The sequence below is a fragment of the Microcebus murinus genome, chromosome 19 (assembly GCF_040939455.1).
Source record: "Microcebus murinus isolate Inina chromosome 19, M.murinus_Inina_mat1.0, whole genome shotgun sequence".
NCBI classification, from domain to species: Eukaryota; Metazoa; Chordata; class Mammalia; order Primates; family Cheirogaleidae; genus Microcebus; species Microcebus murinus.
Window position 1 is genome coordinate 28,466,246 of NC_134122.1, and position 15,296 is coordinate 28,481,541.

The window sequence follows — 15,296 nt, forward strand, 5'->3', positions numbered from 1 at the left end:
TGATAATAACAAGTGCTAGGTGGTAGCCTGTTCATCCTGAGTGGTAAATTCTACTGTGATTCTTTTGTTTTTTAAGAAGAAAGATAGCTATTGATTGCCTCTGACATCTCAGAGTCATTAGTATAGAGGACACCCAGGACCAGAATGAGTAATCTAAGAGGGGAGTGGAGAAGGAGTCAATCTCACTTCCTTTCTCCCGGTTTTCCCTCCTCAATAGCACCGGGAAGTCCGTCTGAAGTGCTTGAAGGCTCTGAAAGGGCTGTACGGCAATCGGGACCTGACTGCACGCCTGGAGCTCTTCACCAGCCGCTTCAAGGTAAAACTAGGATGGGGCTCCTTTGCTTGGTTCTTTGTTGTAGTTCCTGTTTCCCCACCTTGTATCTTTCTATTTCCATTGCTTTCATATACCTTTAGCTATCCTAGCATCTGTTCTACACCCTCTTTTTAGGAATCTGTCAAATTCTAAGAGAATGTGATGTTTTGGAATGGGTACAATGAGCAATGTTCTCCTTCTGCAGGACCGGATGGTTTCCATGGTCATGGACAGAGAGTACGATGTGGCAGTGGAGGCTGTCAGGTTGCTAATACTTATCCTTAAGTGAGTCCTGGGAAGTGGTGCGGCAACCATCTCAGACTTTTGCTTTTCCAGCATCAGGCAGGCCCTTCCAGAGTCCTGTCCCTGCATGTATCATAGGTTGACTCTTCCTGACAAGCAAGTTGAAAGACAAAGGTCATTCTTGAGGGGGAAATGTTCCTGTCCTCTCTAACTCTCCATGGTCTGTCTTCCACTCTTCATTTTCAAGTTCTTTGTGAGTTACAGCCTCTTTTTTGTTGTTGTTGTTTTAGGAGATGAGGTCTTGCCCTGTTGCCCAGGCTGAAGTGCAGTGTCATCATTATAGCCAACTGCAGCTTGAACTCCTGGGCTCAAGCAATAATTCTGCCTCAGCCTCCTTGTATCTAGGACTACTGACATGCATCACACCCAGCTAATTTTTTATTTTGGTAGAGATGATTTAATGTTGTAGAGATGATTTAATGATTTAATGTTTAAGGCTGGTCTTGCACTCCTGGCCTCAAGTGATCTTCCCAGCCTATTCTTGATATTTTTGCTGATTTTTATTTCTAGACTTGGTTATCTAGAAGGCAACATCCATATTTACATGCTCTTTCTGCTTTTCTGTGGGCAGGAACATGGAAGGGGTGCTGACGGACCCAGACTGTGAAAGCATCTATCCTGTTGTGTATGCCTCTAATCGAGCCCTAGCCTCTGCTGCGGGAGAATTTCTGTACTGGAAGTGAGTGTGGCTCTTTTTGTGCACTTTAACACCATCCTCTGTCATTTTCTCTCCCTCATCTGCTGCTCTGCAGCAGGACTCCCCATTCCTGTGAAAGTCTCTGGGGTCTCCTTTCTATTTTCAACTCCTTGGGGCTTTCCTTTGTCATCTCATTGGCTGTTTCTTCCCTCCATGATGATCATTGCAATCCTTATTTCCTCCCATTCTGCGCCCTTTCTTTTTTTTTTTTTTTTTTTTTTTTAATGCCTAGTAAGATTGGCAGTGCGCCCTTTCTTCATGTCCATTGTATCAGGCTCTTCTACCCTGAGTGTGAGACAAGAACAGTGGGTGAAAGGGAGCGACGCCGAAGCCCACGTGCCCAGAGGACTTTCTTCCACCTTCTGCTGTCCTTCTTTGTGGAGAGTGAGGTGACATATGGAAAGATGATGTTTGGCTGTCATGCGTAAGACCTACAAGTATAGAAGATGGGGGCAGGCACTATAGGAGGGAGAGCCATGTTTAATCAGTAACCACTTCCTAGAGTATTTTCATGTAGCATCGGCAACTTACCATGCACTCTCTTCTGCAGCTCCATAACCATGCGGCTTACTTAGTAGACAGCCTGTGGGACTGTGCAGGGTCTCAGCTGAAGGACTGGGAGAGTCTGACAAGCCTGCTACTGGAGAAGGACCAGAGTGCGTGCCACATGGTAGCTGGGGGACAGGGACTTCTCACCTCCTAGTGTGAAACCAGGAGAGATTTCTTTCTTGACCTGTAAAAGGCAGCAGAGGTAGCTTGGGTCAGGGGGATTTGGAGAAGGAAGGTGGCTAATCTGTGACTCTGTGTTTTTGATCCTCCTGCCAACCCAGACCTGGGCGACGTGCAGGAGAGCACGCTGATAGAAATCCTTGTGTCCAGTGCCCGGCAAGCTTCAGAGGGTCACCCGCCTGTAGGGCGGGTCACTGGGAGGAAGGTACGGCAAGAGGGGTGGGCTGGGTAGGTAAGCAGTGTTAATCCAGACAGGTCTTGTGCATCTTTATCCTCCAGCCCTGGGTCAGGGTGCTCCTTTTGCCCCTCAAAGAATTCCATTTCCAGAAAAGAGAAATCTGAAGGGAGCTGCCAAATTCTTTTTTCCTTCCTGGGCAGATAAGGTTGTGCAGAGGAGGGGTGCACATACACATCCTCTGGGCCAGTATGTCTCTGTACTTTTGCCCTACTTTCACAGTGACTCTAATTCTAGGGCTTAACCCTTAAAGAACGCAAGACCCAAGCTGATGACAAAGTGAAGTTGACTGAGCACCTCATCCCTCTGCTACCCCAGCTCCTGGCCAAGGTAGTACTGTCCCACCGTTGACCATGAAGGCATGAGCACTGAAAGGACAATGGCCTCTGATGAGGGATGGGAGTAGGAATTAGCAACATGTTAGCTAATAATGAGTCCTTCCTCCCATAACTGTCACAGTTCTCAGCAGATGCAGAGAAGGTTGCGCCCTTGCTCCAGCTTCTCAGCTACTTTGACCTCAACATCTACTGCACTGGGCGCTTGGAGAAGGTGAGGAGGCAGGAAGATACATTTCCTATACCTTGTGGCTCGCCTGCTAAGGCCAAAGGTTCTACTACCAGTATCTGGTTCTTTTCAGAAACCTGGGTTGCAGAAAAATCAATAAGCCTTTTCTTTCTTTAGGCATCATTATCCTTGAAATTCAATGCTTTGAACGCTATTCCTTATTTGCCCCAGCTTTACTCCCCTCCAGAAGAGTTGTTCTAACCCCTGCCCCCAACACTGTCATCTTCTACCTTTTTTTCCTTTAAGCACCTGGAGCTGTTCTTGCAGCAACTCCAGGAGGTGGTGGTGAAGCACGCAGAGCCAGCTGTGCTTGAGGCAGGAGCTCATGCCCTCTACCTGCTCTGTAATCCTGAGTTCACTTTCTTCAGCCGGGTGGACTTTGCTCGCAGCCAACTGGTAGATCTGCTGACCGACCGCTTCCAGCAGGAACTCGAAGAGCTGCTGCAGGTAGGAGCTGGGTGAACAACAGGACAACCCAAAAGAGGGAGAAGGCCACAAGGCAGGGAATGTGGATCAGGAAGTTCTTGAGAAAATCTGTTGTGGACCTTCTTTATTCCTCAGTCATCCTTCCTAGATGAGGATGAGGTGTATAGTCTGGCAGCCACCCTGAAGCGCCTCTCTGCCTTCTACAAGTGAGCAGCTTTCCTCCTCTTCCCTTGCCTGTGTTTGCTGATGTCTGTGGAGTTGGTTCCCTTTGTTCTGTTCCAGTGTAACATTTCCCTCTCTCCCTGCAAAGCGCTCATGACCTGACTCGCTGGGAGCTCTACGAGCCATGCTACCGACTCCTCCGGAAGGCTATGGACACAGGAGAGGTTCCTCACCAGGCAGGTAGATGGGCTGGAGATATAGAGGCAGGGGAGGAGTTTCTAAAGGCCTGTGTCCTTTAGACACAAAGTTAGCCACGTCTCCTAGGTGGATCTGGTCCCAGAGTGTGGCGTGGATACACGAGGAAGATCAGGTGGGGGTCACTCCTTCCATTCCTTTCTTGAATGGTAGACTGTACTTCTAGTGCCTCAAAACTGCCATCATGTTAGGTTTCCTGGGAGTCAAAGGTTACATTGAGGTATTCTACAAAACTTAGAGTAAATCAGGGAGAGGTAGCATTTCCACCCAGTATAGAAGCCTCTGAAGATTGGTCCAGATATCAGTTCTTTTCCAACAGAAAAGGAATTGGGTCTCTCCCCAGATCTCATTTTCTGTCTTCTTCACTTCTGTGTGTGTGTATATCTGCCCCCCCCCCATTTTTCTCTCTCTCTTTCCTGCCTCTCACTCTCCTGACCCAAACCTCATTTTTCTAACATTTTGTTATTACAGGTGACCCTGCCAGCCTTGACTATTGTCTATTTTTCCATCCTCTGGACACTGACCCACGTTTCTGGATCAGATGCTTCCCAGGTGAGTATGGGTCTGGGAAGGGGTCATGGGAGTAGAGGAGCCTGTGTTTTCATTCCTCCCCTTCAAGCTGCTGTCCCCACAGAAGCAGCTGCTGAGTTTGAAGGGCAGAATGGTGGCCTTCTGTGAGCTCTGCCAGAGCTGCCTCTCAGATGTGGATCCTAAGATCCAGGAGCAGGTGAGGTTTACTCAAGTGGGAGCAAGTGCCCCCTCAATACCAAGGAGAAATTGGCTGTGTCATTTCTACCGTAGGTAATATTCTATCCTTTTAAGCATCCTTTATTTTCCCTCAACAGGCTTTTGTCTTATTAAGTGATCTGCTTCTCATCTTCAGCCCTCAGATGATTGTAGGGGGCCGTGATTTCCTTAGGCCTCTTGTCTTTTTTCCTGAAGCTACTCTCCAGTCTGAGCTGGCCAGCTTCCTCATGGACCATGTCTTCATCCAGCCTGGAGACCTGGGCAGTGGTACAGGGACTCTATACCTGGGGCTCAGGAAGGGTGTGGGGCTTGGGCCTGGCTCAGGAATATAGGGCAGGGACCTTAGTCTGTACTTGCATTCTGCATTTGATGTGAGCCAGGTCATTCCCAGGAGGATCATTTACAGATAGAGCAACTGCACCAACGGCGCCGCCTCTTGGCCGGATTCTGTAAGCTGTTGCTTTATGGGGTGCTGGAGATGGATGCAGCTTCAGATGTTTTCAAACACTACAACAAGGTACAGTGAAGCCTTACACTGTAAAGGAGAGGGGACCAATTTGAGCACAACCTTACAGTGCCTGCTTTAGGCACTGTAGCACTACAGAAAGGCAGGTCAGGGCATCTGATGGTATCAAGGCTTACAGGAGAAGTAGGAGGGAAAAGCAGTAGGAATTTAGAATAAAGGGACAAGAAAAGAGAGTAGTAAATAATTATGAAGAAAAAGCTGTTAAGACATTCATTGGAAGAGAAATAGCTTATTCTTCCTGTCCAGAAATCTTTTTTTTTCTCCAAACCCAGTCTGTGGAATGGAATGATATAAGAAGGAAAAAGGAATGGAAGAGGATTAGTCTTTACAAGATGCCTAGACACGAACCTCAGTTTCTTCACCCACCATCATGTTGGTCTCTGTTTACTGAGCATCTGCCTATCTTCCAAGCACCATTCTGGAAGCTAAGGACACAGCAATGAACAGACAAAAGTTCCCATTTTGTGGAGCTTCTGTTCTAGTAGGGGAGAGACAAATATTGAAGGCTTCAGTGCGGGGGGATATGTGCACTGGCAGACTCACTGCTCTCCTCCAAGAATAGGGCTCAAGGCAGAGTGTCTTCCATTACTTATTTACCTAAACTCAGATATTTGTGGGGTTTTATACCAATTGGTTAGAGACAAGGTCTAGTCTGAGTTATTTTATGCTTAGATTCATGTTTCCTACCTAAGGCACTTTGGGAAGGAGATGTGATTCGGGATGTAAAGGAAGAAACAAAACAAAATCTTTTCCAGTGGTCAAACAGTATCTTCTCTATTTCTTCTTCCTCAGTTCTACAACGACTATGGTGATATCATCAAGGAAACATTAACTAGAGCACGACAGATTGACCGTAGTCACTGTTCCCGAATCCTGCTGTTGAGCCTGAAGCAGGTGCTTCCTTCTGCCTAGAGGGCCTCAAACCCATGCTATTTCCTTCTTGTAGTCTCCAACTCTCTGTCCCCCTCAGCTACTTTAAGAGCAGGAATTTTCTTATTTTGACTTCAACTTTCAATGTCAGGCTCCTTCATACCTAGCCAACCTTTAGAAAGTATTATTTTAATTGACCGGGCAGTTTCAACTGCAACCCCACAGAAATCAGTTTTCAGGATGTGGGAGCACCAATAAAGATGTAATAGGGAATTCCTAATTATTTTTTAGTCTGTTCTGTCTCAGTTTCCTTCAGTTACTACAGATGTTTTAAGCTATTATTACAGAGCAGGGGTGAAGGCTCTCTCTGCTGTAGGGGCCAGGGATTGGGGGCAGTATCCTAGGAGGAAAGACAGAATAAGGTGGGACACAGTGGCTGACACCTATAAACCTAGCACTCTGGGAGGCTGAGGCATGAGGATTGCTTGAGCTCAGGAGTTCAAGACCAGCCTGAGCAAGAATGAGACCTCGTTTCTACTACAAAATAAAAAAATTAGCTGGATGTCATGGTGCATACCTGTAGTCCTAGCTACTTGGGAGGCTGAGGCAAGATATCGCTTTAGCCCAGGAGTTTGAGGTTGCAGTGAGCTATGGTGACACCACTGCACTCTAGCCAGGTGTCAGAGTGAAACTTTGTCTCAAAAAAAAAAAAAAAAAAAAAAAAGAGTAAAAGTAGTAGATGGGACCCAAAGTCTTTTGGAATATCTCGCCAGAGAATGGAATGCAGTGCTTCTCTATTTCCACCCATTCCTCCCTTTCCCAAATGTGCCATGCCTCCTGGACACAGCTGTACACAGAACTGCTGCAGGAACAGGGGCCCCAGGGCCTGAGTGAACTTCCAGCCTTCATTGAGATTAGGGACCTGGCCCGGAGGTTTGCCTTGAGCTTTGGACCCCAGCAGCTGCAGAACCGTGACCTTGTGGTCATGCTACACAAGTAAGGAAGTATTGTTTGGAGATTGTGTGTATAGGGAAGGCTGGGAGTGAGGTCTTGGAGGGAGGGAAAGCATGTCAAGATGGAGCAATCAGGTTGTTACTGGCCATGCTCCCAGAGACAAGCTAGGGTCAGGGAGAGGGTACACTTGGACAGGGTGTTTCAGTGGGAAGGGACTATCTTCCTGAAATAATTCTACCTAATGAAGGGAAGGCATCAAGTTCTCCTTGTCTGAGCTTCCTCCAGCTGGCTCGTCCTGTCAGCCCACAAATCTTGCGTTCCTGGAGCTCCTTGCAGAGTTTTCCCCCCGACTCTTCCATCAGGACAAGCAGCTGCTGTAAGTTGGTGGGTGGATACAGATGTGGGTTAAGGAAGAAGGGGCTGGTGAGGGTCCAGTGGCCATTTTAGCCTCTTCATTCCACCCCTTTTTTAGACTATCTTACCTGGAAAAGTGCCTGCAGCATGTCTCCCAGGTACCTGGCCGTCCCTGGGGTCCAGTCACCACCTACTGCAACTCTCTTAGCCCTGTGGAGAACACAGCAGAGGGCAGCCCTCAGGGATACCCCCGCTCCAAGAAGAGGCGCCTTGAAGGTAGGGTGCTGTGTGAGTGGTAACAGGGCACTCAGAGCTGCTGCTTTTATTGCCACCACTTAGATAAGCAGCAGATGGTCTTTGGCCTCCTTCAGGCTTCTATTTTGTAAAACATTTCATTGAGCATCTATTATCACTAAGGGTATTCACTTTCTTCAAGGTTTATCTAGCTGACTAAAAATAGCAAACCTCTGTGAAAAAGCAAACAGAAATTAATGATAGGGACAGAACTGGGAAGGAAATAAAAAAAAGAAACTAATGATAAAACCAAAGATTGAGGCTGGGTGCAGTGGCTCATACCTGTAATCCTAGCACTCTGGGAAGCCAAGGTGGGTGGATTGTTTGAGCTCAGGAGTTCGAGACCAGCCTGAGCAAGAGCGAGACCCCATCTCTTATTAGAAATACAAAGAAATTAGCCAGACAACTAAAAAAATATATAGAAAAAAGCCAGGCATGGTGGCACGTGCCTGTAGTCCCAGCTACTTGGGATGCTGAGGCAGGAGAATCGCTTGAGCCCAGGAGTTTGAGGTTGCTGTGAGCTAGGCTGACACCATGGCACTCTAGCCTGGACAACAGAGTGAGACTCTGTCTCAAAAAAAACAAAACAAAACAAAACAAAAACAGATTGAAACTAAGAAATCTGTATATTTAGAGTACGCCTCCTTGACATCTTGTATTCCATTGTTTTCCAAATTTTTTTCTTTTCAGATATTGAACTGATAAGAACAGATACTACACTTGATCTTAGCCAAAAGGGCGAGAAGCAATTATTTTCCAAATTTTAGAGATTTTTACACAACCTTCATGATGTTTTACCTTTAGACCATCACTAGTCTTATAATTTACCTAAAGTTTTTTCTTTTCTTTAATTTGCTTTTTTTTTTAACATAGTCTCATATTAAGTGATAACATCCTAGCAATCACAGTTTGATTTGGTAGTATGTACTTTTTTTTTTCTTTTTTAAGTAAAAACAGTCTCGCTCTGTCACCCTGGGTAAAGTGCAGTGGTGTCATTGCAGCTCACTGCAACCTCAAACTCCCGGGCTCAAGTGATCTTCCCGCCTCAGCCTCCCAAGTAGGTGGGACTACAGGCATACACCACCACACTCAGCTAATTCTTTTAGTAGAAACAGGGTCGTGCTCTTGCTCAGGCTGGTCTTGAACTCCCCTGAGCTCAAACAATCCTGCTTCTGCCTCCCAGAGTGCTAGGATTATAGGTGTGAGCTACTGCACCCAGCCTCTAGTATACATTTTAAAAGAGGATTTTATGTAACAGCTTTATTGAAACATAATTCACATACTATAAAAATCACGTTTAAAGTGAACGCAAGTGGTTTTGGGTATATTCACCAAGTTGTGCAGCCATCACCACTATCTGATCTTAGAACATTTTCATCACTTCGAAAGAAACCACAAACCAATTAACAGTCTCTACCCATCCTCCCAGCCTCAGGTGGTAGCACTAATCTAATTTCTGTCTCTAGATTTGCTTATTCCATATATTTTACATAAATGTAATCATGCAATATATGACCTTTTATGTCTGCTGCCTTTCATTTATCGCCATGTTTTCAAGGTTCATCCATGCTTAAGCATATATTAGTACCTCATACCTTTGTGTAGTGGAGTACTGTGCCATTGTATGGTTATGTCATATTTTATTTATCCATTAATCAGTTGATTGATATTTGAGTTATTTCCATTTTTTGACTATTACGTATAATGCTGCTAAACATTTGTGTACAAGTTTTTGGGTGGACATAGCTTTTCAGTTTTTTTTGAAATATGCCTAGGAGTAGAATTGCTGGGTTATATGGTAACTCTATGTTTAACTTTTTGAGGAACCACCAAACTGTTTTCTAAAGTGCCTATACCACTTTATAATTCCACCAGCAATGTATGGGAGCTCCAGTTTCTTTACTTCCTCACCAATACTTGTTGTTGTCTTCTTAATTTTATCCATCTCTTAGCAACTGTGTATCTCGTGGTGGTTTAAATTGATATTTCCCTAATGACTAATGATACTGAGCATCTTTTCATGTGCTGATTGACAGTTTGTTTATCTTTGAAGAAATGTCTATTCAGATCCTTTGCTATTTTTAAATTGGGATATTTGGTTTTTTATTATTGAGTTATAAGAGTTCTTTATATATTTTAGATACAGGATTCCTTATGACACACAAAAGTTTTCTTCCTTTTTGTGGGTTGTCTTTTTATGTTGTTGATAGTGTCCTTCCAAACACAAAAGCTCTTAATTTTTATTAAATCTTTATTTTTTTTCTTTTGTTGCTTGTACTTTTGGTGTCATATCTTAAGAAACCATTGCCTAATCCAAGGTCACAAAGATTTACTCTGTTTTTTCCTAAGAGTTTTATAGTTTTAGCTCTTAAATTTAAGTCTGTGATCCAGTTTGAGTTAATTTTTGCATATGGTGTGAGGTAGGGTGTGTTTTCTTTTTAATGTCTTTTGTATACTATCTAAAATTTTATCTTATGCCACGAGGAAACACTCTTTTAATTAACTAATATTTGTTAAGGACCTACTATGTGCAAGATTCTGTGTTGGTTTTTTTAGAGGCCATGAAAGATTCTTGAGCAGCTTACCATCTAATAGGAAAGAGGAAAAATGCATTTAAGGAAAATCTGAATTATGAACAGTCACCAATAAAAGATAACTGCCTGAGGGCTTGTACAAATGAATGCTATAGAATTCAGAGAAGGAATGTATCACTTTAAGTTTAGTTGATCTATGAAGGCTTTACCAAGAAGATAGAATTTAAGCTGGAGTTTAAAAAATGGGTCAGATTTAAATAAGCATTATGGGCTAGCAGAACAGCATAAGCAGAACATAGAAAGGTATGTGATATGATGTATAGGCTTAGATGTATATAGATTTGTTTGCCTAAAGCAGAGGGTTTGTAAAGGTGAGATAAAACTGAAGAGATTGGTTCTGTTGTTAATTCAACAGATACTGAGCACCATATGCTGGGAATCTTGCAGTGAACAAAAAGGACATAAACTGCCTTTCTTTAGAGAGTGTCAGATAGCCATAAATGCTATGACAAAAGAGCAGGGAGGAGTGTGAGGTAATACCAGCGGGGTAGGGATTGCAGTCTTACAAAGAGTGATCAGGGAAAGCCTAGAGAATGTGAAGGTTGGGCAAAAAACCTAAAGGAAGCATTAAAAGGTAAACTTAGGCACATTAAAAGTTTAACATGTTATAGCACATCTTATATTTTCCTGGTTAGAGCTGAAACCCATACTACTAAGTGAAGTATCCCAAGAATGGAAAAACAAGCACCACATATATTCACCAGCAAACTGGTATTAACTGAGCAGCACCTAAGTGGACACATAGGTACTACAGTAATAGGGTATTGGGCAGGTGGGAGGGGGCAGGAGGGTGGGTATATACATACATAATGAGTGAGATGTGCACCATCTGGGGGATGGTCATGCTGGAAACTCAGACTTGTGGGGGAAGGGGAGAAAGGGCATTTATTGAAACCTTAAAATCTGTACCCCCATAATATGCCGAAATAAAAAAAAAGTTTAACATGTTTATTTGAGCATTCAGTGATCACCAGTCACCACTGGACTGCAAGTACTTTAGGACTCCACAGCTAGGAGGGACAAGGGGAAAACTTTTATAAGGTGTTTGAGGAAGCAAGACAAAATATTTGATTGGTTAAAGTGGAAAGTCTCTACTTAGAGGTTAATCCTACTTGGAGGTTTTCTAGTTGGTAAAATCTCTAGGAGGTTAGTTGGTGGTTTCTGATTGGTTAAGCTTAGGTTTCCTTTTCCCTGGATATGCACATTCACTATGATCTGGGTTTTGGTTTGCTTATATAAGAGCCCAAGGTGCTTGAGCCATCTCAGCCTAGTAGCCTTCCAATTTTTTTAACATGTGAGGAAGAGTGCCTAATGTATATCAGAATAGCATACCAAAGGGAGCAGCCAGTCCAAAGGCTGTGAGGGGGATGTTCCTGGCATGGTCAAGGAACAGCAGAGACAACCACAGTGGCCAGAATGCAAAGCATATAGGATCTGATAGCAAAGATGTTGCAGGAGCCCAGAGCATGTAAGGCAGAGCAAAGGCTTTGGGTTTTACTCTGAGTGCAGTGGGGAAACCATAGGAAGATTTTGAGCAGAGGAGTGACAGGATCTGTATTTTTAAAGAATCCTTCTGGCTGCTGTGTTGAGACTGACAGGAGAAGGGGGAAGGGTAGAAATAAGGAGATCAGTGAGGGAGGTTATTATAGGTGTCCAGCCAAGAGACGAGAGTGCTTAGACCAGGGCAGTGGGGGAGGTGTGAAGTGGCTAGATTCTAGGTGCATTTTTGAGGTGTATCTGATAGGATTTCCTGGCAAACTGGATGTGAGATATAAGACACATAGAGGAGTTGAGGATGACTTCAAGGATGTGGCCTGACAGTTGGAAGGCTGGATGGAATTGATACTATCTGAGATGAGGAAGCCTGTGAGTGAAGCAGGCTGTAGGGGAAGGTCAGTACTTTGGAGCTGGTCATGGTATTACAGGTGGAGATATTGAACAGATCATGGGGGCTAGGAAGCTGGAGTTCAGGAAGAGTTAAATGCTGGAAGTCAGTCTGGGAGTTGGCAGAGTGCAGGTTAAGGGCATGAACCTGAATGACTAAGGAAGCTAACAAAGAGGCCCAAGAGCCCAGCCCTGGGCATCACGCTATTAACACAGGTTGGGGGGATTAGGAGGACCCACCTAGGGGCCCAAGGTTTCCTCCCTGGGGATACAAGCTCATGGGTGTGGTTCTTTCCTGTTCTCTGTAGCCATGTGCTTAAATGAGTAGCAGCTCCCTTTGGGGTTATTAGTTTCAGTATACAAACATGGTCGTGGAGAGGGAGAGTACAGGGGTATGAATATTTACAGTTGACAAGTATTAACATCAATTTCATGTTTAAAATAGTATTACCTGGGTTTTCACAGGTAGTGAGAATCTTCAGATTCTTTCTCTTCCTCTACATTCTCTTGTATCTGCAAGAGAGAAGTCCTCCGTTCATCCTTCATATCAGAATTACACTGACATTGCAATCATCTTATTTTTTTCCTGGCTTTTAGAAAATCCTGGCTCCCATTTTTCTGTTCTTCTCTAGCCCTCATCCATTTTAGTCTCTGATCCCAAAGGTCTATTGCCATTTTTAAGCTTTTTCTGACCACAGAAATGTTGAATGGATAGGATGCCAGATGTATTCACTGATTACCTCAGAACTCTCAATCTTAGGGAAGCCAATCTCACTCACATTTGTGTTCTTGTGTTATTGTTTATCTGTAAAATGTGTATTTATATCTCTTTCCATCTTGTTTTCTAAGCAGTATAGTAAGTTTTTCTTGGACAAGACCTATATACAATTCTGTAAGCCTTTTTTTTGAGACAGGGTCTTGCTTTGTTGCCCAGGGTGGAGTGCAGTGGCATCATCATAGCTCACTGCAGCCTTCAATTTCTGGGCTTAATCGATCCTCCTACCTCAGCCTCCTATGTAGCTGGGACTACTGGCATGCACCACACCTAGCTGGTTTTTAATTTTTATAGAGATGAGGTCTTGTTAATGTTGCCCAAGCTGGTCTCGAACTACTGACCTTAAGCAATCCTACTGCCTCTGCCTCCTAAAGTGCTGGGATTCCAGGCGTGAGCCACTGTGCCCAGCAAGCCTTACTTTTTACTACCTAGGGCTATGCACATTTCTGAGGTGTAACAGAAGGAGGCTTTCTTTTCTTATTTTTTTTTTTTTTTAAGAATGAGACTTTGTAAGTTTTACATTCTCTTCCTGCTTTACTTTCCTTACCAAATCCTGGGCAGGTCTTGAAAAGTAAAAACACCTGTGGCAGGTCCCTGGTCTGTAGTTAATACGTGCACCTGTTGCTTTGCAGGTCCCTCCAAACGTAACAGAGAGGACATGATCTCCTCCCAGGAAGAAAGCCTGCAGCTGAGCAGCATCCTGCGCACGCCCACCCTCACCTCCACAGCTGTGAAGAGCAGGCAGCCCCTGGGGGGTATGGAAGAAGAAGATGGCTCAGAATCGGAGTTTGCCCAAGGGTGAGGGCCCAGAAGAGAGCCTGCATGTGTGGTTTGCCAGTTTGGTGTCTGGCCATCTCCTTCTTGCTGTTTTTGGTCCTGTCTTTCCCTCCTGCACTCCCTCATTCTCAGGTTTTTCTCTAATCCTTCTCCCTTTTTTTAGCTTTAAAATGTCTCTCTGCCAATACTCTGAGCTTTCCTTTCCTTTAATACTGGCCACTGTCCCTCCTCTTTTACCCCTCTTTTTTGTCCCTTGTCACTGATCCTGCTTCATTCTCAGCAGCCAACCCCTTGCAGACACCCAGAGGTCAAGGTTCTTGGGTCCACAGTATTTCCGGATTCCTCACAACCCTTCAGGTCCTGGTCTGGGCAACCGGCTGACCCGGTGAGCTTTTCTCATCATCTTCTAGCTTCACTTCAGATCTGTCACCCACTGGGAGGAATCTCACCTTATCCAATACTTCTCTGCCAGTGCTTTTTGAACTTGTTTTAGCCACAGAACACTTCCTATCAGCATAAAGTAGAGCCCTAGTATATTCTACTTACTGCCCACCCTGCTCCCCTGGGTGCCTCTGAGAAACTCAGGGGTCCTTAAAGAACTTTGAAAACCCCTGCCCTTGTCCCTATATCAGACTCAGCCTTATGGAAGAGGATGAGGAAGAAGAGTTAGAAATTCAGGATGAGTCAAGTGAAGAATGGCAAGATACAGACAAGGTAAGGGGACCCACCCTTCCCTTCTCCCTCTAGAGCTAGAGGCTGATGTTGTAAAGAGAAACTAGTTTAAAATTTTTTAAAATAATGAAATGGAGCTTTTATATAAAATACAAAGTAAAAGCACCTTCTAAATGGAAAAGTGCTATGTCTTAGTTCAGGCTGCTATAACAGAATGCCATAGACTGGTGGTTTATAAACAACAGAAATTCAGTTCTCACAGTTCTGGAGGCTGGAAGTCCAAGATCAGGGTAAGCATGGTTAGATTCTGTTGAGGACCATTGTCCAGGTTGCAGACTGCTGACTTCTAGTTGTATCCACAAGCTAGCTCTCTGGCCTCTTCTTGCAAGGGCATTGATCCCATTTCTGAGGGTTCCACCCCCATGACCTCATCACCTCCCAGAGGCCCCACCTCCTAAAACTACCACATTGAGGGTAGTTCAACATATGAATTGAGGATGGGGGTGAGAGGGCTCAGACGTTCAGTCCAGGGCAGCCTGTGTATCTCCTGCTATTATTCTGCTCCCTTCTCTGATCTTTCGGGAGGGAGAGAATGGAATAAAATAGAGCAGGGGAGTGGAAGTCTTGTGCTCAGAAGTTAAAACCAAACAGTCCAAACAATGACACCTTCAAACCAGAGACTGGAGAACAAGGGTTCTATTACAATAGTCTTTCCTGGCACCTCAGGAAAAATCCCATTCTCTGGTTCCAAAACTGAACACATTTAAGGGGCTCAGTCGCCCGGCCAAGAGAGGAGGCACTTCTCTGCTAACTCTGGCATCTGGGATTCCCTGATCCTGTGCCCACCCTTTGCTAATTTCCCTCCCAGCCTGTGCTGTAGGGGCCCAAGGAGGGGCATTGTGTTTTTTCTTATGAGATTGGAAAACAAACTGTGTTTTTTGTTTGCACATGATGGGAGTGGGGAGAGGCCTTTTTGACCTTTGACCCTAATCTTGCTAGCAGGCAAGTAGCCACTCTTCACCCAGTGAGCACAGGCTGGACCTCTTAGATTCTACAGAGCTGAACCTTGAGGTGAGTGTCCCCAGAGCAGGAGTTGTGTGTCCCTGGGAAATGCCAGCAGGCAAGCCATGTACCTGTCAAATTGATGGAAAGGCTACAGCCCATG

At 44.7% G+C, this 15,296-nt stretch overlaps 1 protein-coding gene and 1 pseudogene across 1 annotated transcript in view; one reads left to right on the forward strand and one right to left on the reverse strand.

The window, feature by feature from the left end:
* The window catches only part of STAG3 (STAG3 cohesin complex component), a 31,130-nt gene that overhangs the window by 15,291 nt on the left and 543 nt on the right, over positions 1–15,296 (forward strand). Inside the window, exons 8-30 of the mRNA XM_020281407.2 lie at positions 218–316; positions 519–598; positions 1,188–1,295; positions 1,588–1,702; positions 1,864–1,969; positions 2,144–2,247; positions 2,515–2,607; positions 2,737–2,826; positions 3,088–3,288; positions 3,403–3,473; positions 3,578–3,665; positions 4,156–4,236; positions 4,319–4,411; positions 4,530–4,698; positions 4,812–4,948; positions 5,750–5,851; positions 6,675–6,823; positions 7,029–7,157; positions 7,254–7,411; positions 13,315–13,480; positions 13,740–13,844; positions 14,092–14,173; positions 15,131–15,202. Coding sequence (XP_020136996.2) covers positions 218–316; positions 519–598; positions 1,188–1,295; positions 1,588–1,702; positions 1,864–1,969; positions 2,144–2,247; positions 2,515–2,607; positions 2,737–2,826; positions 3,088–3,288; positions 3,403–3,473; positions 3,578–3,665; positions 4,156–4,236; positions 4,319–4,411; positions 4,530–4,698; positions 4,812–4,948; positions 5,750–5,851; positions 6,675–6,823; positions 7,029–7,157; positions 7,254–7,411; positions 13,315–13,480; positions 13,740–13,844; positions 14,092–14,173; positions 15,131–15,202 — 2,598 coding nt within the window. The remainder of the gene's footprint in view (positions 1–217; positions 317–518; positions 599–1,187; positions 1,296–1,587; positions 1,703–1,863; positions 1,970–2,143; positions 2,248–2,514; positions 2,608–2,736; positions 2,827–3,087; positions 3,289–3,402; positions 3,474–3,577; positions 3,666–4,155; positions 4,237–4,318; positions 4,412–4,529; positions 4,699–4,811; positions 4,949–5,749; positions 5,852–6,674; positions 6,824–7,028; positions 7,158–7,253; positions 7,412–13,314; positions 13,481–13,739; positions 13,845–14,091; positions 14,174–15,130; positions 15,203–15,296) is intronic.
* LOC142862526 (uncharacterized) lies at positions 8,017–8,179 on the reverse strand (annotated as a pseudogene).